This window comes from Nycticebus coucang, chromosome 1 (genome assembly GCF_027406575.1).
Source record: "Nycticebus coucang isolate mNycCou1 chromosome 1, mNycCou1.pri, whole genome shotgun sequence".
NCBI lineage: Eukaryota > Metazoa > Chordata > Mammalia > Primates > Lorisidae > Nycticebus > Nycticebus coucang.
Genome location: NC_069780.1, coordinates 184944241 through 184968930, shown reverse-complemented (window position 1 = coordinate 184968930; position 24690 = coordinate 184944241). Strand labels below are relative to the sequence as shown.

Genomic DNA, 24690 nt, shown 5'->3' with positions numbered 1-24690 from the left:
GACTCTGTGAAATGGCAACTGCCCTTGGTGGAAGAGCCGGGGCAAGGATGGAGCAACTTAGCAGAAAAGCCCTCCTGGACACAGCGCTGCTGCAGAAACATGCCGGGTGAATTAGTGCCTAAAATGTCCCAGCTGTTTCCTTTGTGTCTTTTTCTACCTTGGGCTCCAAGACACGTACACACACACTAATGGGCTTGTACCACAAAACTTTAGGAATTACACATTTTAACATTTTTTGATGAAAATATCCAGTTTTGAAAGCTTATTTCTGGATACTTAGTGCCAATTATCCCCTTGATAATAAAGAACAATTACAATTCAGATATTTATGAACAACGCTTTATTGATTCACACCACGTTCACATTTTCATTACTTTTTCTTCAAAACAAAATGACTATTTACCACAGTCCACATCTATCAACTGGTACATTAATCACAACACGAGAAACTGCTCCAATGAACACACTATCTTCTCAGTTGGTCGGAGTCACCGAACCACTGGGGACCAGCTCTCAGCAGCAGCAGCGTAAAATAATGATACTGGTGCACAGAGCAGAACCTGGGCAGAGGGACCCACACCTCTCTCCGGCAGCCACCACCAAATAAAATCACCCCCAAAATGCCATTATGCAAATCCAAAATTAACCAAACGTTTTCTAATTTAATACCGACCAAGTTCTCTAGTCAATAGATTACAGATGAAACATTTTATGAAAATAACCAGAATTTAAAATAAAAAAATGTGAAAATTTTCCTTAACGTATTTCCTAATTAATAAAAGTTCATGTGAAATCACCCCACGCCAATATTTTTCTTTTTTCTCTTCTAATCATTATATTTTTTCAAGCCAGCTACAACTACTGCCATATTACTCTACGTGTTTTTCTTATTCCATGTTGTTGTTTAGTCTTTTTCCACATGTGAACATATTCTCTATTTATAATCACAGTGTACTCAGTAGTTTAGAAATTATATCTTTCACTTATCTTATGTTTGCCATTTCCAAATTGTAACATTTTCAAGATTATTTTTCCTTAAGCAGAGCCTTACGATTAAACACAAGTCATTTCCATTTTTTTCTGTTATTAAATACAATTTTTGTAGAATTTGTAGTCTTTTAAATTGTTTTCTTGGGATGGAGAAAATGATGATCAAAGTATGTGAATGTTGATACGGCTCTTTCTGGATTTAACTTAATTATTTGAGGTCGATTTACATTGTTCTACCAATTTGTGAGTGTATCAGTTTTACACAGAGCGGTCTACAATTCATTTTTAGCTTTAATTTTTTTATTATAAGAGATACCAGTTAGTATCTCATCATTAATTTTGAGTACTATTAAAGATTATTCTATGTGTTTATTACATCAGTTTAAAGAACTTCTCTATTTATATTCTTAACACATTCTTCTATTTTGTTATATTTTTTAGAAGGTCTTTTTAATTGGCTGCTTGAAGTCCTGAAAATAAATCTCTTGACCTGACCTAAATGCAAAGTGAATAGAAGCAAACTCAGCACAAATCTGCCTTGTTGCCTTAGAGAATTTGGCTGTTACCAGGCCACACTAACAGAAAAATAATCCCTTCAGAGAAATACTGTCTGCTTACCGTCCTCAGTCTTCTGAGTGAAAAAAGGAGAAAATGGATTACTGTAAATTTGTGCACCACACTTCAGTAGCAAGTTGTAAATTTTACTTTTAGATCACTAAATAACTTTTTCAGCAAACACAGACATTGGCCACGAATGATAAAGCAGGTAAAAATGTAATTAGGCCTTCAGTCCAGGAGCAGGGAAAACCTATGTGGCTCAGTCACTGCACAGGCAGCCTGATTAATACCCTGTCCAGCGCTCACAGAAGGAAAAGGCTACAAGAAATTCAGATCTTGCATTTTCTGAAGCTCTGGGAGGGGCCCACTCCCCCCATGTTACTTGACATCACAGAGAAGGGCGACCCCCCGGAGCACCCAGTGCTCAGGGGGCTGAGCTGTCCTGAGGTCCACAGCCGTGATGTAGTTCAAGGCCGTTCGAACTGGTTTCTTATAGATGGGGCAGGAGTAAAACCGAGGATCTCTTAAGGCTGAAAAAGAAAAGTAAAAGAAATTATAAAAGAATGGAACTTGGTGGATTTCTAACTTAAGAGTACAGAGTCCAGAGCCAACCTCGTGCTTTCTGAAGGTCATTTCAAAGAGAGACAGGTTTGGAATAATAGGGGGTGGTTTCTGGGGGTCAGGCAAACCCCAGATATGAAGCAGACTGTCCCACGTGGTTGCCAGTGCCTGTGGCAAGACACCCAGACAGCCTCCAGTCCCTCACTGGCCCCTGCCCTTGCCACGACCCCTGCCATGTGCTTCCTCCCTGTTTTCTACCTGTCAACTCCACGTCCCCCCTCCTCTTGAACTCCTTGCCCCAGACCTCAGGGGCACACAACCCTCTCTTTGCCCCTGACAGCTTGCCCTTGGCACAGGTGGCTTGTCATTTTCAATCAGACATCCAGTCTGCAACACTCCAAAATCTGCAACACTCCAAACCACCATCCACAATACAAATTAAACCACAGGATGAAGGGTCCCCAACTCCACCCTCTGCCAAGCCAGGCATTGCAAATACTCCATGTATGTAGAGAAATAAAAATGGCTGGGGATCAAAGTGTGCTGCCACAGGTCAGCTCCCTGGCATTCAACTCCACCTTTCTGCCTAGAAGAGGAGATGCAGTTGCTACAACCACATATGCAATGAGAGGCAGCCTGTGTGTGCCCGTCCCCCAGGGACCCTGCCTAATACCCTCACCTCTAACTACAGGCTCTGTCTCTCCAGCCCTTGAAACCCCACACTCAGGGACAGATCCAAGTCTGGGAGGCCTTTAACTTGCTCAGTTCCTGGGAGCCGTCTTTAAGAAGAAGAATGAAAATTTGCAAATACAAAAGGAGGCTTTGGAAGGAGCCTCTGTGTATGAGCAGCCTAGGAGTTTAAGCTTCATGGATTTTACCTACCGTAGTTCAGCTGCACATCTTATAACATCCATCTCAGGAAGTAGTTTATTATTTTATATTCTCCTCCAGATTATAAGTCTTCTAAGGAAAGAGTTATATCAACACCTATCTTATTTATAATATTATAAATGACTGTCACATAACTATGCATTCAGTGAAATCACATTTAACTACGAGAATAACTTTGTTTTCATAAGTTAGTGCTAAAAAAGGGGGCATGGAAACAGTAATTTTTAATGCAGTGTTAATAGATCAGAGTGACTGAATTTATTTCCCAGAACTAACATGCTCCATAATTTGTTTTTTCCTACCAAATTACAAAATCAAGGTACCATGAGCAGTTAGTCCCATTATTTGGCATAATAACCTTCAGTCTGCTGTCCCAGGTGTTTTCAGATACCCAATGTCTATTTAATTAATTTTATTGGAAGAAATTAAATATTTGGAGATGATAATACTATACATAAGTTTCAATACAAAATAAACATCCTAATGCAGTGATTCTTAACCAGGGGCAATTCTGTTATCAACACATGATGACTTTTGGGGCTACCACAACTGTGGGCTTCCAACCAGCACTGTCCACAGTACCAAGGCTGTGAAACCCTGTCCTAAAATAACAATCTTAGATATTTTACAGCACTTGATAGCTGTGTTTACTTAATCCCATGAAATTAATCAATAGAAACAACCCAAAACACTATAACCAATTTTAAAACTGGCTATAATTTTTTTCATTTTCTATGAGGATATCAGTAATAATAATTAGACATATATATTAAAAATTCTGAACCAGTAAGTGAATGATAATGAATCATGGAACACAGTTAATAATAACTATGCTAACAGACATATTTAAGCCCTTTAATCCTAGGATCTGTAAATATGTAACAAATATATAACTAATTTTTCTCCTTGCTGCAGACTTGACGGACAACCATTTTATAAGCCTTGAAATAAGCCTTTGGGGACTCAGGTCTGAACCTAATGATAATTATAATTCCACCTTGGGAAATATTTGACCCCTTGAATTTCAATCCCAAAAGGAAAATGGAGGGGAAAAAATAACATTATATTCAACAAGCAAGTGAAAAATAAAAATAATTCTCTGAAATATTTATCTGACTTTATTTATTTATAATTGCTTTAGAACTGAGAGTGTTTGTGCCAAGCCACAGCAGGCAGCAAACTTCCGCAGCAGGATTAGAAGCCATGGAAAATGTAATTTTATCCTGAAAATGCTGACAGATGCTAAACAGCTACATAAACAGATGATTCTAAACCATTCCTCCACTCAGACAAAGAACTTTGAAGACAAAAATAAGCGTGCTTGGTAGGTAGAACAAATCAGCTGAATATGTGTAAAGCCTTAGGGTCCACGGAGGAAGAAACGGAAGCAGAGGTTGTGTAAATTGGTGAGCTACAAACTTAAGTTCCTAAATGTTTTACTAAAACACCTTAGAGAAATTTCATTTTCTAACTATGTAACTTTTCTATACATCCCACATTTTTTTCTTTTTTTTTTTTAATTTTTTTATTAAATCATAACTGTATACAATGATATGATTATGGGGCACCCACATTTTTTTCATCCAAATATTAAAATACATCTCATATATTTCTTTCAATATTCAAGATAACCAAGTTACATAGAGAGTCTCTATATAACCTTGAAGTCATTCCTTCATTTAACCTCCCTCTTGCTAATGATATTTAAATTATTAGACCGTTCATTCTTACATATAGTATTTCTTTTAATACTTTAGAAGTCATGTGAGTTAAACATTTTAATAATGGTAATTATTTTAAAATTATTTATTATGTATTTAATAAGTGCTTGACATCATCAGTCTAATTCTCTCAACAACCATGTGTGATGAATACTATTATGAGACCATTTTACAGATTAGAAAAACTGACACATACAGAAATGAGTTACTTGTCCAAGATTATGAAGCTAGAGTGATAACTAAGACTCACACCTGGGCAGAATGGATTGACATACAGCCTGTGAACTTAATCTCTGCAATGATTGGGATGTACTGTGCATAAACAGGGTGGCCATGAAGTTCAGGTGCAACTTAAAATAGTGTGCAATTTTAAATTGCACATAACTTTATGGCCACCCTGTATACCTCCACATCCTTGCAGGAAGAAATGAAAATTAAGTAGAGAGAATTAGGTACCCAAGTACCTAATTTGTGGCATATTTGAGAGTCCTCCAAAGCCACATGACTAGTGTGATGAAGTGAGGAGAACAACCCAAATATCCCAGGCCCGGCCTCACAGTCCTTTCCAGGAGAACAGAAGTGAGCACCTCCAGTCTGCAGCATGACAGAGGGAACCCCAGGGGTGGGAGCCCGTCCACCCAGGGCAGAGGCTCTCACTGCCTTCCCACGCTGCAGTCTACTTTACCAGGTACCTGAGAAAAATGAGCCCAGGGCTTCAATATGCCAAGGGGCTGTCCTCATTTTGAATTCAGACTTTATTTTCAAGTTTCATCCCAGCTACCAAGAGAAATGCAATCTTTAAGCAGGCCACTACCACAGGAACTCCCCAAAACAGGTAAATGTGATCCTGATTTCACCTTTGCCCGTGTCAGCCAGGAATCATGGGTAAATTATCAAAGTCTCTAAATCTTTTTTTTTTTTTTTTTTTTTTTGTGGATTCATTGAGGGTACAATAAGCCAGTTACACTGATTGCAATTGTTAGGTAAAGTCCCTCTTGCAATCATGTCTTGCCCCCATAAAATGTGACACACACTAAGGCCCCACCCTCCTCCCTCCATCCCTCTTTCTGCTTCCCCCCCCATAACCTTAATTGTCATTAATTGTCCTCATATCAAGATTGAGTACATAGGATTCATGCTTCTCCATTTTTGTGATGCTTTACTAAGAATAATGTCTTCCACTTCCATCCAGGTTAATACGAAGGATGTAAAGTCTCCATTTTTTTTAATGGCTGAATAGTATTCCATGGTATACATATACCACAGCTTGTTAATCCATTCCTGGGTTGGTGGGCATTTAGGCTGTTTCCACATTTTGGCAATGGTAAATTGAGCTGCAATAAACAGTCTAGTACAAGTGTCCTTATGATAAAAGGATTTTTTTCCTTCTGGGTAGATGCCCAGTAATGGGATTGCAGGATCGAATGGGAGGTCTAGGTTGAGTGCTTTGAGGTTTCTCCATACTTCCTTCCAGAAAGGTTGTACTAGTTTGCAGTCCCACCAGCAGTGTAAAAGTGATCCCTTCTCTCCACATCCACGCCAGCATCTGCAGTTTTGAGATTTTGTGATGTGGGCCATTCTCACTGGGGTTAGATGATATCTCAGGGTTGTTTTGATTTGCATTTCTCTAATATATAGAGATGATGAACATTTTTTCATGTGTTTGTTAGCCATTCGTCTGTCGTCTTTAGAGAAAGTTCTATTCATGTCTCTTGCCCATTGATATAAGGGATTGTTGGCTTTTTTCATGTGGATTAATTTGAGTTCTCTATAGATCCTGGTTATCAAGCTTTTGTCTGATTGAAAATATGCAAATATCCTTTCCCATTGTGTAGGTTGTCTCTTTGCTTTGGTTATTGTCTCCTTAGCTGTACAGAAGCTTTTCAGTTTAATGAAGTCCCATTTGTTTATTTTTGTTGTTATTGACATTGTCATGGCAGTCTTCTTCATGAAGTCTTCCCCCAGGCCAATATCTTCCAGTGTTTTTCCTATGCTTTCTTTGAGGATTTTCATTGTTTCATGCCTTAAATTTAAGTCCTTTATCCATCTTGAATCAATTTTTGTGAGTGGGGAAAGGTGTGGGTCCAGTTTCAGTCTTTTACATGTAGACATCCAGTTCTCCCAACACCATTTATTGAATAGGGAGTCTTTCCCCCAAGGTAAGTTCTTGTTTGGTTTATCAAAGATTAGGTGGTTGTAAGATGTTAGTTTCATTTCTTGGTGTTCAATTCGATTCCAAGTGTCTATGTCTCTGTTTTTGTGCCAGTACCATGCTGTCTTGAGCACTATGGCTTTGTAGTACAGACTAAAATCTGGTATGCTGATGCCCCCAGCTTTATTTTTGTTACTAAGAACTGCCTTAGCTATACGGGGTTTTTTCCGGTTCCATACAAAACGCAGAATCATTTTTTCCAAATCTTGAAAGTACGATGTAGGTACTTTGATAGGAATGGCATTGAATAGGTAGATTGCTTTGGGAAGTATAGACATTTTAACAATGTTGATTCTTCCCATCCATGAGCATGGTATGTTCTTCCATTTGTTAATATCCTCTGCTATTTCCTTTCTGAGCATTTCATAGTTTTCTTTATAGAGGTCCTTCACCTCCTTTGTTAGGTATATTCCTAGGTATTTCATTTTCTTTGAAACTATGGTGAAGGGAGTTGTGTCCTTAATTAGTTTCTCATCTTGACTGTTATTGGTGTATACAAAGGCTACTGACTTGTGGACATTGATTTTATATCCTGAAACATTACTGTATTTTCTGATGACTTCTAGGAGTCTTGTGGTTGACTCTTTGGGGTTCTCTAAGTATAAGATCATGTCGTCAGCAAAGAGGGAGAGTTTGACCTCCTCTGCTCCCATTTGGATTCCCTTTATTTCCTTATCTTGCCTAATTGTATTGGCTAGAACTTCCAGCACTATGTTGAATAGTAAAGGTGACAGAGGACAACCTTGTCTGGTTCCAGTTCTAAGAGGAAAAGCTTTCAGTTTTACTCCATTCAGTAAAATATTGGCTGTGGGTTTGTCATAGATAGCTTCAATCAGTTTTAGAAATGTGCCACCTATGCCTATACTCTTCAGTGTTCTAATTAGAAAAGGATGCTGGATTTTATCAAATGCTTTTTCTGCATCTATTGAGAGGATCATGTGATCTTTATTTTTGCCTCTGTTAATATGGTGGATAACGTTTATGGACTTGCGTATGTTAAACCAGCCTTGCATCCCTGGGATGAAGCCTACTTGATCATGATGAATGACTTTTTTGATGATAAGCTGTAATCTATTGGCTAGGATTTTGTTGAGAATTTTTCCATCTATATTCATGAGTGAGATTAGTCTGAAATTCTCCTTTTTGCTTGGGTCTTTTCCTGGTTTTGGTATCAGGGTGATGTTTGCTTCATAGAATGTGTTGGGAAAGATTCCTTCTTCCTCAATTTTTTGGAATAATTTCTGCAGTACAGGAATAAGCTCTTCCTTGAAGGTTTGATAGAATTCTGGAGTGAAGCCATCTGGACCAGGGCATTTTTTAGTTGGAAGCTTTTTTATTGTTTCTTTGATCTCAGTGCTTGAAATTGGTCTGTTCAGGAGGTCTATTTCTTCCTGGCTAAGTCTAGGGAGAGGGTGTGATTCCAAATATTGATCCATTTCCTTCACATTGTCAAATTTCTGGGCATAGAGTTTCTGGTAGTATTCAGAGATGATCTCTTGTATCTCTGTGGGATCAGTTGTTATTTCCCCTTTATCGTTTCTGATTGAGGTTATTAGAGATTTTACTTTTCTATTTCTCGTTAGTCTGGCCAATGGTTTATCTATTTTATTTATTTTTTCAAAAAACCAACTCCTTGTTTCATTAATTTTCTGAATGATTCTTTTGTTTTCAATTTCATTGATCTCTGATTTGATTTTGGATATTTCTTTTCTTCTACTGGGTTTAGGCTTAGATTGTTCTTCTTTTTCCAATTCCATAAGATCTCTTGTGAGATTGTTGATGTGCTCTCTTTCTGTTTTTCGAATGTAGGCATCTAAAGCGATGAATTTTCCTCTCAAAACTGCTTTTGCAGTATCCCACAGGTTTTGGTAGCTTGTGTCTTCATTGTTGTTATGCTCAAGGAAGTTAATGATTTCCTGTTTTATTTCTTCCTTCACCCATCTGTTATTCAACAGAAGATTGTTTAATTTCCATGCCTTTGGGTGGGGTTGAGCATTTTTGTTAGAGTTGAGTTCCATCTTTAGTGCCTTATGATCTGAAAAGATACAAGGTAAAATTTCAATTCTTTTGATTCTGTTGATATTTGTTTTGTGTCCCAGGATATGATCAATTTTGGAGAATGTTCCATGGGGTGATGAGAAGAATGTATATTCTTTATCTTTGGGGTGGAGTGTTCTATATACGTCTATCAAGCATAGTTGGTCTAGGGTCTCATTTAAATCTCTTACATCTTTGTTTAATTTCTGTTTAGAGGATCTGTCCAGCTCTGTAAGAGGTGTGTTAAAGTCCCCTGTTATGATGGTATTATCAGATATCATATTGCTCAGACTGAGTAAGGTCTGCTTCAAGAATCTGGGAGCATTTAAATTGGGTGCATAAATATTTAGAATTGAAATGTCTTCTTGTTGTAGTTCTCCCTTGACCAATATAAAGTGACCATCTTTGTCTTTTTTGACTTTAGTTGCTTTAAATCCACATGTATCTGAAAATAAGATTGCAACTCCTCTTTTCTTCTGAATTCCATTTGCCTGAAAAATTGTCTTCCAACCCTTGACTCGGAGCTTTAATTTGTCTTTTGAAGCCAGGTGTGTTTCTTGCAGACAGCAAATGGATGGCTTGTGTTTTTTAATCCAGTCAGCCAATCTATGTCTCTTCAGTGGGGAATTCAAGCCATTAACATTTATTGAGATAATGGATAAGTGTGGTAGTATTCTATTCGTCTTATTTGGTGAGAGTCCATTGCTTAGTTTTATCTTTTGCATCAGTGTGGAGGTTAGGTTCTGTCCTTTGATTTCTGAGTTCTTACTTTGCTGCTGATCCATTGTGGTGGTCAGTGTGCAGAACAGGTTGAAGTATTTCCTGTAGAGCTGGTCTTGTTGTGGCGAATTTCCTCAATGTTTGTATATCCGTAAATGATTTGATTTCTCCGTCAATTTTGAAGCTTAGCTTAGCAGGGTACAGAATTCTGGGCTGAAAATTGTTCTGTTTAAGTAGATTAAAGGTAGATGACCATTGTCTTCTTGCTTGGAAAGTTTCATTAGAGAAGTCTGTGGTAACTCTGATGGATTTGCCCCTGTAGGTCAACTGGCGCTTACTCCTGGCAGCTTGCAGAATCTTTTCTTTTGTCTTGACTTTGGACAGGTTCATCACAATGTGTCTTGGAGAAGCTCGTTTAGAGTTGAGGCGACCCGGGGTCCGATATCCCTCTGAAAGCAGTGTGTCAGAATCTTTGGTGATGTTTGGGAAATTTTCTTTTATAATATTCTCTAGTATGGCTTCCATTCCTCTGGGGCATTCTTCTTCCCCTTCTGGAATTCCTATAACTCGTATGTTGGAACGCTTCATAAAGTCCCATAATTCTGACAGTGAACGTTCTGCTTTCTCTCTCTTCTTTTCTGCCTCTTTTACTGTCTGAGTTATCTCAAGAACTTTGTCTTCTACCTCTGAAATTCTTTCTTCTGCATGGTCTAACCTGTTGCTGATACTTTCCATTGCATCTTTAAGTTCCCTAATTGACTGTTTCAGTTCCTTCAGGTCTGCTATATCCTTTTTATATTCTTCATATCGTTCATCTCTTATTTGATTCTGTTTTTGGATTTCCTTTTGGTTATTTTCCACTTTATTAGCAATTTCCTTCATTGTTTCCATCATTTCTTTCATTGTTTTCAACATGTGTATTCTAAATTCCCTTTCTGTCATTCCTAACATTTCTATACTGGTGGAATCATCTGCAGTAGCTACCTCATGGTCCCTTGGTGGGGTTGTTCTAGACTGGTTCTTCATGTTGCCTGGAGTTTTCTGCTGATTCTTCCTCATGAGTGATTTCTTTTATCTGTTTGCTTGCCCTAATTTTCCTTTCACTTCCTCTTGCTCTTTAAGTTCTTGTGCCTGTGGAAGTTGTGGGCGGGTTTAGACGGATTGAACACACGCGACCACTTGCCGGTTTTCCACGGATTTAGTCCTCCTCTTGGGGTCCAGAAGTCTCTCGCTGACTCCCTGTATCCTCATAGGAGTGATGATAGGCAGTTCCCACCAGCCAGAGACGCCTGGAGTCCTATCTCCCCAGACTCACGGTGCCCAGATGCAAGGAAGCTGTTACTCGGCTCCAAAGTCTCTAAATCTTAATTTCCACCAGCTGCAAAGCGGAGCTGATGAATTTTAGAGTTGTGGTGAAGATTAAATCAGTTAGTATCTGTGAATGCCTGGGATGTAGTAGGTGCTTACAATATGTTATCTGCTATATTTTTCTTTTTCTCTCTCCATGTACCCATCTACCCTTGTATACATAAGTGCCTATACTCACACACTTAACCTTTTCACTAAAGAAAATTCCCAAATGCATGTTCCAAAGACCTTTCCAGAATTACAGGTTTACAAGCTGAAAGTGGATCAGATGTCATGGGGCTGAGAAGCCAGGAGGTCTCACAGCCCAGTCTCACTGTAGCTGTCCTCACCCCAGTCCCACATCTGCGTAGTGTCGGGTCCCACAGGTGCGTCCCAGGGTGATCTTAGACACACTTTCTCCATCACAGGAAATAGCCCCATTAGTTTCGTGGTCCCTGAAATCATCTCACACTTGATTTAGTGACCAGAGTATGTATAAGTGTTGCCCCATCAGCCCCAACTATTCCAACCACAGCTTTCCTATCACATCAACGACAGCACTGATGTTCATGTAGAAGCATTGCTCTGCCCATTTAATAAATCTGGATAGAGATACGTCTTTCTCCTACCTGACCTCTCAAGCCTGCTTTAATAATAGAGCATCTAGAATTTCAGTGTGTGGCTCCACCCTCCTGGTAAGTTTAGTACTGTTGGAATGACCTTTCCATGAGGCCCAAGCAAAAAGAGTGAATTTTTCAAAGAATTTGGGGGTGGACCACTCAATAAATATCCAGACTCTCTTTTGAAAATAAGTAAACCAGGTGGGTAGAGGGAGGGGGATCGGTGGGATCACACCTGTGGTGCATCTTACAGGGGTATTTGCGAAACTTGGTAAAGGTAGAATGTAAATGTTTTGGCACAGTAACTGAGATAACGCCGGAAAGGCTATGTTAACCACTGTGATAAAAATGTGTCAAATGGTTTATGAAGCGAGTGTATGATACCCCATGATCATATCAATGTATACAGTTATGATTTAATAAAAAAAAAAGAAAGAAAATAAGTAAACCAATCCTGCAGCTAAATTTTAATGAGGAATTATTTAAATAATTAATATAAACCCATCAGGCTTGGAAGCCAGGAGATATTAACATAAAATCTATTAACTATAAGCATTCTAGTTTACAAATGCTGTACTCGAAGTGTTTGGGGATTATTTATGACGCTATAGCCCCTTATGTCAAATAAAGCCCTAGTCAATTACCAAAAATAAACAAAAATTAAAGGCGCAGCATGAAAAGAGTAAGAGGATGTCAGTTTTTCCTCACTAAAGAAACAACTTTTTAACCACAAAGCTATGTGGTAAAAGAAGTTTCCACCAACTTCTATCGAAACAAAAAAAGAATGAAGAACTCAAGTTTTTCATTTCAAAAATGCGCTAGAATTAATTTCTTTTTCCTTTGCTTATTTAATTCTCTCTTTTACCTGCTGCTTCTGAGTATCACCACCAGCTAATGCCCAGCGGGGTGAGTACAGTTCTGCTATGAATACCTACCTATTCTTAAATAATAAAGAATTACCAGTATTATAAAATTATTTCTTTATTACTATCATGCTGAGATTTTCAATGTCAAATTGCCATGGATTTTTATAGTATAGTCATGGGGTGGGGAGGAACAATACCTAACTCAAATTAGGAAAGACTTTTCTTTCATTTTATAAGGGAAATATTTCTACAACATGTTGACTGGAAGCAAAGATATGATAAAACAAGATTTCTAAAATATAATTTTTGGCTAAAAGAACATTTTTTATTATTATTTCTATAAAATAGTCACTGCTGCAGGACTTCACAACATGAACCAATAAATTCAAAGCCACGGGCATTATGCTTAAGCCCAGCCAGACACATTTTTCCTTTCAGATTCAACTAAGAATCTCAGAGGCACCCATGCGCCGAGCAGTGTGCGAGAACCTTCACGTTCCTTATTTGGTGCTCAACTCTCCCCTCACGGGCACCCCTTCCTTGATCCTTTAAACACTGGTAACCTCTCTTAACTTGTCCTCAAAGCAAAGACAAAGTTTCCTAACAAACTGTTGTAAAGCTTAGATGAGACACAGAGGGAAGCCCACTTGTAAAATGCTCTCCATAAACATCAGTTCTGTCTTTGAGCCCCTGTGCCATCAGAACTCAGAACCTCCTTCATGGGAAGCCTTGCTATCTACCTAAACACTACTGACAGCCAAATATCCCTGACTGAGCCTATCTTCTAACCCCTGCCTGAAATTCTTCAGAAGAGCCCACCCAGAGGAAAATCCCAGATTAGAGTCAGGGTAACCCAGGCTTAAATCCCAGCTGCTCTGCTTACCAGCTGCTGAGCTGTAAACAATTCATGTAACATCCCCGAGCCATAGCATCATCTTCTAAAATAAAACTTGGGTAAGAAAAATAGCCTTTCATGAGCATTACAAGGAAAAAAGAGGAACTGTCTCTATAAAACTCTCAGGGAAGGCTGGGCACATGCTACAAATTAAGAAGAAATCAGTAAGGTTTTTCCCTTTAATTTTGTTAATATCCCTATTGGTACTGTTGAGAGTCTGCCAAACAGCTCTCCTGAAGGTACCATGGGCACATTATCTCATCCAAGACCAAGTGCAGACAGACATGTTTTCTCTCTGAAAGACATTTATTCTCCTCCTCCGTTATTCACTAGTCAAAGAGAAATGGATTTGCGATCACGGCTCCAAGAATACCTCAAAACTTCCCAGGTAAGTAGATATGTGTATTAAGCCAGAGTTACGGGTGTACTGTGCTTCCAGGACTCAAGAAGGCTAGAAGGCCGTGACGCAGTGAAAGGACACATGAGCACTGGTCCCCCTTCCCACCTCTGTAAGAGAAGATGATCCTACTGGCATTGAGTTTGCTTCAAAAATTGTAGAACCTACCATAAATCATAAATGATTTTATAGCCATCTCATCCCTCTCTAGTCAGAGACATATAATTAAAAGGTTATGTTCTTCTAGAAAGATGATGTAAATTCAAGTATAAGACAGAATTGGGTTTCTATCTCAGCTCTGGCAGCCACCTACTTAAGCTTACCTGTGGAGCAATCTTGGCCACCATATGTCTCACTGGAAACATAAATGTTGTGAAAAACCACACTAAGATTGGCTGCAACTGCTTCTGCTCTGTGACACCGCCCCTGTGCCTTTCAGAACCTTGTGTTTTCTCTGTAAGGGTCACTCCCAGCCGATCACGGCCCATATACACTGAGGCAGATGAGAAATCTGAAAACCTTGAGGCCATTTTCAATTCTCTCCTTTCCTCCTTCATCCAAAAGATGCTCAGGTCTTGTTTAGGTTCCAGCTATGTATTGTTCATACCCCAACTCATTCCTGACCATCACGCCCTTTCTTAGCTGCCTCATATCACTTGATGAATTGCTCCAGTAGACTCTCCCGGCACTTGCTCATTCTCAGACCCTCCTTTTTTATTCTTCATCTTCACTCCTGCGGGTATTCACCTTCCCTGAGGAAAAATCTGGTCATGGCACTCACACAGCAACTTCAAAATCTTAAAGAAGTCAACCACACCCTTCATGCCTGGGCTCCTTTACATATTCAAGTCCTGCCAGTATCCCACGTCCCAGCAAATTCTTTGCTTACTGTACCCAGATCGCATCCTGCATTCTCACACACACCTCTGACCTCCTCTGTCCCCACCGCTACCTTTCATCGTGGTACTTCAGCTGCACGTGCCTTCTGTTCCTTGAACACGGCACATCCATTCCCACCTCTTGCCTTTTCACTCTCCCTCTGTTCCTGGATATTAGCAGAGCCCCTTTCTGCCATGTGGATCTCTGTTCACTGTACCTTCCTCACTGAACTTCTCAATTATTTCATATTCTAGCTTACCATGTGCTATGGCTTAAGGGTGCCTCCCCAAAATTTCATGTTACAATTTTAATCTCCACCGTAATGTTGTGAGGAAAGGCCTAATAAGAGGTTATTGGGTCCTCAGGGTAAAGCCCTCATGAATGCATTAATGTCACTGTCTCACAAATGGGCTAGTTATCGCGTGCATGGGTAGTTATAAAGAGAGTTTGGCGCTTGGGTCCTCTCTCTGTGTCTCACGTGCTCATTTCTGCTTTTTGCCTGTCATCACAGGATAACCCTGACAGACCCTGGTGCCATGCTTCTGAACTTCCTAGCCTCCAGAAACATGAGCAAAATAAACTTCAATCACCTGTAATTTACCCAGTCTGTAGGATTTGTGACAGCCACAGAAAATGGACTAAGACACTACATGTGTGTTTTCTTTAGAGAAACGAAAACTGTCTGAAATCAGTACATTCATTTATAGTCAATTCTCCTTTTTCATGGAGGTTATGTCCTACGAAGTCACCAAGAATGTTGAATTAAAGGAGGCAGAGCCCTTGCTCCTAGGGGAGATACAGGGTTTGTTTCCTGAAAGAATCTGTTCACAACATTTTTATCAACCAATCAATACATAATTTTGTTCTATATGTGCTTCTATTCAAAGACACTGTTTAAATATGCATTGATGATTCACTAACTTTACACTGAAGGCCAACAGCACTCACGCCTGAGGGAAGTTTAGCCAACACACATATATTCTCCATAAGGCCTGCTGCAGTCTTCTTGTGCTCAGAAGCAGGAGATGGCATTTAGGCACTACAGCATTTATGAGGCCATTTTAAAGAGAGAAAAGTATAAAAAAATTGGATACACAGCGCTAAATTGAGTAGAAGAGCTAAAACAAGAAGGCAGACTATGACCTTATTAAGTCCTAGCTGGCAACACGTGCAAAAGGCCACTCCAGTTTTTCAATGCTTTGTGCATGTCTGCAAATGGCCCAGAAGGTGACAGAAGTATCAATATGGAGGTTGGTTACAAAGAAATTGAGTACATAGGCAAATTCACAAAAACAGAACCTTCAAGTAACAAGTTCGACTATATTTGCTTTTGGTCTGACTATCGCCCCTATTTGAGACTGGGAACCATGAGAATGGGGAGTCCACCTGTCTTTTTTCATTGTTGCATCCCCAGTACTAGGGCGGTGCTTGGCAGAAGGTCAGTGCCCAATAAATAGTCAATGACTGAACAGGTAACTAAAGTTATTTCCTAGCCAAGAAAAGTCTTTCCCATCATGCTCGTTCCTATCCTCCAAAGCACATCTCAAAAGCAATCTCTCCCGTCCTCCCAGACATAGCTGTTTTCCTTCCAGCCTCCCAGAGCACCTAAGTGTCTGTCTATCATAACATTTATTCATTTCTATTTCAATTATTTATTTACTATGGGTCTCCTTCATTTGACTATGAGTCCCTGTAGGCAACCCTGTTCATATTCATTTGACTATGAGTCCCAGTAGGCAACCATGTTCATAATTCTCTTTACACCCTTAGCCCCTAAGGTCATGGCTGGTATCTATTAAGCACTCAGAAAATGCTTACTTAAAAAATGAATACTGACTGTTTATAAAATCTTTTCCCTGACTTATGTTTTCAAATGTGTTACTTAGCTTAGAAGTGGGGATACCTCCAGCTGCCTTTCAAAGGGAGATTATCTTATCCATATACTTGTTATAATCTTTTGTGCTCATCTCATAAAATCAATACTTTCTTGGGATCCCCTTTCATGGCTACCTCTAGAGTTTATTGTTCATGCTTCTAAAATGAATATAGAACTCCCTGTGTATGAAAGATGGCTATTGCTGAAGAGAGTGACTTAAAGGCAACAACAAAAGCCTCCAGAAAATGTCAAGCCAACAATGGAAAATAGTTTAGGTAATTTTAGACTTCTTTAAATATAGCTTTGATGATTTTGCCAAAGTCTAATAATGTTGGCTTCATAGGAGTATTATTACATTCAAAGGCTGAGGTAAGAATCAGCATATTACCATTAGCTAAAGGATTAAGCTCAATGCCACTGAATTCAATCTAGATTTTACAACCTGGCTCAAATCCCCAAGCTGGTAGAGCCACGGCCTCCAGGTGAGCCCTGGGTAGTCCCACCTAGAACACCTTCCTACTCCACTCATCCCACTCCACATATCTACCCTTCAAAGTCTGATGCAGGCCCAATACTCCTAACCACTAAGACCCAGCCCCTAACCACTTGGTGTTACTGTTATCTAACCCTTTCCTGCCATGTATTAACCATCCAAACATTTCTTTCTCATTTCATCAGCAAATGTTTCATGAATATCCATATATTTAATCTGCTTGATTATACAATCAAAAACTGTCTAGAACTACTGCTTCCTCAATGACACTCAAGAAAGTGTCTAGAGACCAATAACTCCTCACTAAACATGGGCGTCAGTGTAGAGCTAGTTGATAAAACAATGAAATCTTAATTACATAACAAAAATAATAAAATCCTATGCTTATCATGTCATCCAGCCCAACAACACCAACTCTCACTGAATGTACAAAACAACTTACTATTGTTTTCTGCATAAATCCTTATGACAGGCATGAGCTCAAAGAGCACTTTGGGTTTAGATTCAATGAGTTTCGCATTCCTCTTGTCCCAGCCAGCACCTTCCAGATACAAGCCATAGATATAGACACCCTCTGTGGGAGGGACAGAAATGTCATCCTTCATCCATTTGGTGACTTCATTGCAAAGCACCATGTTGTCCAGCGCCCAGCCTTTGTTAGCCCGAGTTATTTCCTATTCAGGGCAGGAAAGGATGAAAGAAGCAATCAGAGTTTTGTCTTCACTGAAAGAGCATAATAATAATGAAACTTCAGCTTCAAATGACCCTAATTTAAAGGAAATAGAATTGTGTTTAAAGAAATAAAAAGATTCTCTCATAAAAAAGTACCTATGTCCTAATTTAACCACTGGAACTTTAAGCATAAATATAAAATAAAGACAAAATACAAAAATAATGAATAAATATTTTAAAATTCAAGCTAGCAGCAGCCTGAGAAACAAGTGGCTGGATTTATGTTCATGACAATAATACTGCTAGTAACAAAAACAGACGGTCTTTCTCTGTCTTATTATGGTCTTTAAAACTACAATGAAAGAACAAAACCCTGTAGAGAAAAATTGTAACAACACAACAGGCACAAATCAGAGCTATTACCTGTCGCATTGCAGTTAAAAATCCTTGGGGGTTAAAAAAGCCCGTCATCCAAAAGCAGTGAGGTCGGCCGTTGAAAATCCAAGAGGTAAATTGGCTGTTTCTTTCTATAAGTTCAGTGAACCAGAAACCCAGAGTACTTGAAACCCAAGAAGCCTGAAATGCAGACATTAAAATAATTAATGAAAGTAGCTCTGTAGTATAAACTATGTTCACTGAAAAAAACAGATTAAATAATCAATGTCACTTTTTACAATGACAAAGTCCCTAAATTGTGAATTAATTTCCTTTGGATTCTGATAAGTAAACTTTCCAAAAGACTCTTTCTCTTTAATGATATTAATGATACTTAGATACAGTCGAACCAGATAATTGCCACATGGGTACCAGCTCAATTCACAGAGCTGTTCAAGATGCCTGATGTCAACTGAATCACTTCATTTGTACCAGTATATTCATCCCTGATTCTGCTATAAAGGTATCAAAACGATTTATTGATTTAAATTTAACAGGCTTCTACCATTTTGCCTTAGGTCACAATTTCTTTTTTTTTTTTTTTTTTATTAAATCATAGCTGTGTACATTCGTATGATCATGGGGCACCATACACTTGGTTCATAGATCATTTGACACATTTTCATCACATTAGTTAACAGCTTTTGTAGCATTTTCTTATTTTGCTAAGACCTTTACATTCCACATTTACTAGGATTCACATATACACAATTTCAATCAATACAATATAAAATAGGATTTCTATTCACATAAATACGCTCATGGCCTCACCAAGATACATCATTAGCACATTAAAACATATTCTGCAGATAATAAATTGTAGAAGACTTGTTCCGCTTATTTTTAATGAAGTAAACAACAGCTATTTTTCTGGAGTGTTTGTCCCTTTAAAATACACTCTTATTTCTTCTCATTAAGAAGCAAAAAATGGAAACCCAGGTCCATTTACCATCCACAAATTATTTGCATTTATTGCCTCTAACTTTCTCCCTGAATTCATTTATGGAATTTCCATTATGACAATTGGCATGGGTATTTCATTATCGTTAGCAGCAGCCGCAATGGTAGGTATCTTCAAATCACAGATTATAACAGTTTTGTAGCTGCAATATTTTAGGTACAAATAAATGTACTAATCAATCTATGTAGGTATACTACTTGAATTTCAAATATCTTAAGAATGCATTTGCCTATTTTTCAAGACCTACTGAGATTCCAAAGACTGATAATGAGCTGAGTAGAATAAAAACCTGAATAAAAAGATCATAAGTTAAGAATTAAATAACTCATTCTCTCCTATCTTTACAGATGTGTCTACTAAGAGAGATGTGTTTATGCTGCATGTGGTCGGAGTGCAGAGGAAGCTATTCATGAGATTGCCTCCTTGTAAAGATCCATTTCTTCCAGAGCTCTCCTGTGCTGGCTGAGCTAGGTGAGCTGGTTTAACAAGGGAATAAACCAGCAAAGTATAGTTGTCCGAAAGTTTCTCCCTCTGACCTTGACATTGAGAAGAGGTACTTCAGATAGAAAACTCCCTGTTCTTGATAATTTATTGAATGTGAGAAGGAAATAAAGGAGTCTAGTGAAAGCTGGGTCTAAGTTTCTAAGCCATGTGGTTGAAGGGATGGACAGTGGTGTCACAAAATAAGAGGGAGAGGATGACAAGAAGCCCTACTTCCTCTGTGCTGCCTGAAGTGGTCACTGCTGGACTCTGCCAAAGGCTGATGAGATACCTGAGGCTTAGCACTGAACAAGTCCTATGACCTTCTCCTTTAGCCCACAGGCCTACAGAAGGCCAAGCCTCCCCAACCCTGCAGTCTCACTGCTCCCACCATCTGACCTAAACCTAACCCTCCAGTCTCTGAAGCCTTCCCAATGCATCTTCAGCATCTTCAGTGCCACAGCCAGAAAACCCCTCTAGATCTTCCATTTCTTTCCTGAACATTCCCTCTGCCCCTCTCTTCACGGAAGTCTGCTCCCCACCCCACCCCCAGGACACACTGCTTCCTACGCAGCCTTCTCAAATGCAGGATGCTGCTTTCCTCATTCCCCGTCTCCCTCAGAACCAGGGGAGTAGATGTTCTTGTCATTTCTGACTGCGATTTTCAGATCATCATTTGGTATCGTCTTCTTCCTCAGAGTCTCCTGCCATATGGACCTAACTCCCCTCTGCTGTCTGTCACCTATTGCTCACTTCCTCTCATTCATCAAGGACTTTCGCTTCTGGTTTACTCTTCCACTCAACCCCCAAATAATCATGAGTATGACAGCTGTGGTGATGGTAGTGGTGATGATGGTAGTGATGGTGGTGGTGATGACAGTGGTGCTGATAGTGATGGTGGAGGAGGAGGAGATGGTGTTGATGGCAATGGTGAGGTGGTAGTGATGATTTTGGTGGATTTCCTGGTGGTGGAGGTGGCGATGAAGATGATAGTGGTGGTTTGATGTTGGTGGTGGTGACAGTGGAGGTGGTAGAGGTGTTGATGGAGGTGATGGTGGTGGTAAAGATGGAGGTAGAGATGGTGGCAACCATTGTGATGGTGTTGTTGGCAGATATGATGGTGATGATGGTATTAGTGGTAGAGGTGTTGGTAGAGGTGATGGTGGTGGTACTGATAGTAAAGGTAGTTATGGTGTGTGGTCATGGTGATGGTGGTACTGGTGTGGTTTTGCTAATAATAACACTAAGCACTTCCATAGCTTTGGCCATATCCCAGGCACTGTTTAAGCACTTCAGATACATACACTCATTTAATCCTCACAAGATGATGAGAATTACATAGTGCTAATACTCCACTGTACAGGTACGGAAATTGAGGGACGGCAAGTCACTACCTTAGGCCCAGTTACACAGCTCAAAAGATAGATGCTTTGAACCCAGATGTTCTGGCCCAGAGTAAGTTCATACAACCCATGTGCTACCTTTATTTACTTTTAGTCATCATTCCAGGTGACTTCAGAATCCTTGTGAAGGACCCACTTAGCATCGTGCTTTCTTATCTAATGACCTCTGCTCTCCGCTCTCATGATCCTCCTGTCCATTCCATTTTATTCCCCTACTTCCACATTGTCACTTTAACTCTTCCCACCCTCAAACACTGTCCTGTTGGGAGGAGCAGGTTTTGTTTTGTCCATGCCTATATTCTTTCCATGGTTTCACTGACATTCCTAACTTCAAACCGTGAAGGAGGAAATCCTGTCACTTTCCTGTATCTTCATTTATATCCTACTTCCCTCCTCCTTCTCGCCGTCAGGGATGGCAGGGCCTAGGCACTGGGAAGTAGACCACACGTCACATCTCGGAGCACAGACACCGGGAGAGTGAGCCGTCAGGCCAGCACTCGATGGGTTCATGCTGTGGGGTCGAGTCACCCAGAGGACAGCAGTAGTCAGAGGGACAGGAAACCAGGTGGCAGGTCCAGATTCTCCCAGGAAATGTGTTCTAAAGGACAGCAATACCATTCCCTCTTCCCCCGTGCATTTTCTCCACCATAATTAATATTCACAATCTCGCATCTCCCCACAAAATGTGTGTGCATATACCACGTACACACACGTAAATACAGCACAGAGAAGAACTTCACGTAGGCGCCTTTACGTCAGTGACTCTCCTAAAATACATTTATTTTTCTACTTTATAAAGACACTCAGAAACTCCTTTTATTTTTCCAAGTAAAAAATTATTCCTGAAAACTCTGTCTTTAGCACAATTACCAACAGGTAATCAGTAAGGATACTGTTAAATACTGTCTTATTCCTTTGAGATATACATACTACGTACTATATTTGTAGACACAACGGGACCACATTTTTTTTTTTAAATTAAATCATAGCTGTGTACATTAACGCAATTATGGGGTACAATGTGCTGGTTTTATATACAATTTTAAATACTTTCGTCAAACTGGTTAACACAGCCTTCACTGCATTTTCTTGGTGGTTGTGTTAAGACACACTTCTTTGTGGTGTGACTTTTGATGTATATGTGGTGTCTGGACACATTTCCTTCTATGAAACTAACAACATGGGCTTGGGAGTCAAAGGGCCTGGGCTTAAATTCTGATTCTTGGACTTCTTAGACATGGGACCTGGTAAAAGATTATATTTCTCCTACCTCACATTCCTTATCTGTAAAATCAGGGCAATAAAATGCAAAATTTCAGTGAAGTGATAACATGTAAATTTACCAGCAGTGTACCTGATAAGTAGAAGATGCTATATAATTTTCTACTTATAGTCTAAAAATACAGGGCTATAAGGAGCTTAGTCCCTAAGCAAAAGAACCGTTTTGAGTAAATTATCCTAATTTACTTTCCACTTGCCAATTACGACTATCACAACAATAAGTGATTAGGTAGAATAAAAGCAGGCTTATACATACTTTTTTCCACCAAGCTGGAATCCTGGCATCAAACATGCAATCCAATGCTTCTCGTAGATTTTCACTCATGATAATGGTGCCATCAATCGCAAGTTTTAGCTCGGTCAGGGTGCCTCGGACACGGCTGAGTACTCTCTGCATTCTATCTATTTCTTGCCTGAGGAAAATGTTCATAGGCTGGAAAGGCCCCATCTTCTGCAGCCTGTCCTTTACCTGCCATGAAGATATTCAGGGCACACATTAAAATTAGATAGCTACTAAAGGATTTTATGGAGGTGAGGAGACCCAAATTCTTACAATTCCATAAATAATAACTCTTTCCTTTCAATGACAGAAAGAAAGAATGAAAGCAGCTGTTAGATGGCCAGCCCAAATTTTCATGCCACATAGAAAAGAACAGACAGCATTAATTCACAGAAAAATGTAAAATGCAGACCACTCCCACGCAGTCTTCCATAAAGCAAATGCATTCATTGGGAAATATTCACTCACTGCCACACCCAGACACACAGAAGCAGACATGGACACACACACAACCACTCTACAGATTGTCTCGAAAAACTAGACCTCTCTTTTAAAAGCTGTTTTTTCCATGAACATCCATCCATCCCACCACACATCCGCCTTCCACAACTTGGCATCCATCCAACCACACATCCGCCTGTCCATCCATCCAGCCATCATCATCCTACAAGTATCCTACAAAGAGGCCTCTTTGTATCAAATACCGTACTAGACTGAGTTGTTTTATACTAAGGTTGCACTGACAAATTCAGCAAAAGGAGGAAGACTCTTCTAAATCCTGCTGCTTCCCATGCTTATGTAAGTAACCTTTATTCCATTTTTTTTAGAGATTTTATTGCTTCATAAATATTTAAACCCCTGTTAAATGCAAATGACCTCTTTCCTGATCCTATAATGAAGTGTTTATGAATGCTGATAACAGTATTGATTTTCTCCAAGCTAGTGATCAGAGATTCCTTTTTTCTTTATTATTTTAACTTAATTTTCATTAAATCATAACCTTATACATTTATGGGGCACAATATGATAATTTGATACACAATGTGGAATGGTTAAATCAAACTGCTTAACATAACCATCACTGCACTTACTTATTTTTTGTGGTAAGACATTTATAATATACTCTTAGTTGTTTTGAAATGTACACTTGCATTGCGCACATTAGGTGAGACCCACCAAATACCCTCCCTCCACTTGCCCTCCCCCCCTCCCTTCCTCTCCCTTCTCTCCTCTCCTTCTTTGTGGACTATATTAGTGTTTTATCATTCATATAAATGTGTAAGTGTTTATATATTGGTTTCATAATAGTATTGAGTATATTGGATACTTTTTTTCCATTCTTGAGATACTTTACTAAGAAGAATATGTTCTAGCTCCATCCAGGTAAACATAAAAGATGTAAAGTTTCCCGCTTTTACTGCTGCATAGTATTCCATGGAATATATATATATAATACCAATTTGTTAATCCATTCATAGGTTGAAGGGCATTTGGGCTGCTTCCACAACTTGGCAATTATGGATGGGGCTGCAATAAACATTGTGGTTCAAATGTCTTTGTTGCAAAATGATTTTTGTTCATCTGGGTAGATACCTAGTAATCGAATTGCAGGATCAAATGGTAAGTCAACTTTTAGTTCCTTAAGAATGCTCCATGCTTTCCAAAAAGGCTGTATTAGTTTGCAGTCCCACCAACAGTGTAGAGGTGTTCCCATCTCTCCACATCCATGTCAACATCTGCAGTTTTGGGATTTTATGATGTGGGCTAATCTTACTGGAGTTAGGTGGTATTTCACAGCGGTTTTGATTTGCATTTCTCTGATGATTAAAGATGATGAACATTTTTTTTTTTGCAGGTTTTTTTTTTTTGGCCGGTGCTGGGTTTGAACCCGCCACTTCTGGCATATGGGGCCAGCGTCCCACCCCCTTGAGCCACAGGCACCACCCAAGATGATGAACATTTTTTCAAGTGTTTGGTGGCCATTCACCTGTCATCTTAACAGAAGTTTCTGTCCAAGTCTCTTGCCCACGAAGAAATGGGGTTGTCTATTCTTTTCTTATTGACCGAGTTCTCTGTAGATTCTAGTTATCAGACCTTTGTTGGAAGCATAATCTA

The 24690-nt window shown here is 39.4% G+C and overlaps 1 protein-coding gene across 1 annotated transcript in view; it reads right to left on the bottom strand.

Annotated features, from left to right (window-relative positions):
- Window positions 1-359: 359 nt before the first annotated feature.
- Window positions 360-24690, bottom strand: part of DNAH5 (dynein axonemal heavy chain 5) — a 237582-nt gene continuing 213251 nt past the window's right edge. The window contains exons 77-80 of the mRNA XM_053599003.1: window positions 22552-22764; window positions 18159-18311; window positions 17506-17737; window positions 360-2078 (exon numbers count right to left, since the gene is read on the bottom strand). Of these exons, the coding sequence (XP_053454978.1) occupies window positions 1927-2078; window positions 17506-17737; window positions 18159-18311; window positions 22552-22764 (750 nt within the window). The 3' untranslated portion in view covers window positions 360-1926. The remainder of the gene's footprint in view (window positions 2079-17505; window positions 17738-18158; window positions 18312-22551; window positions 22765-24690) is intronic.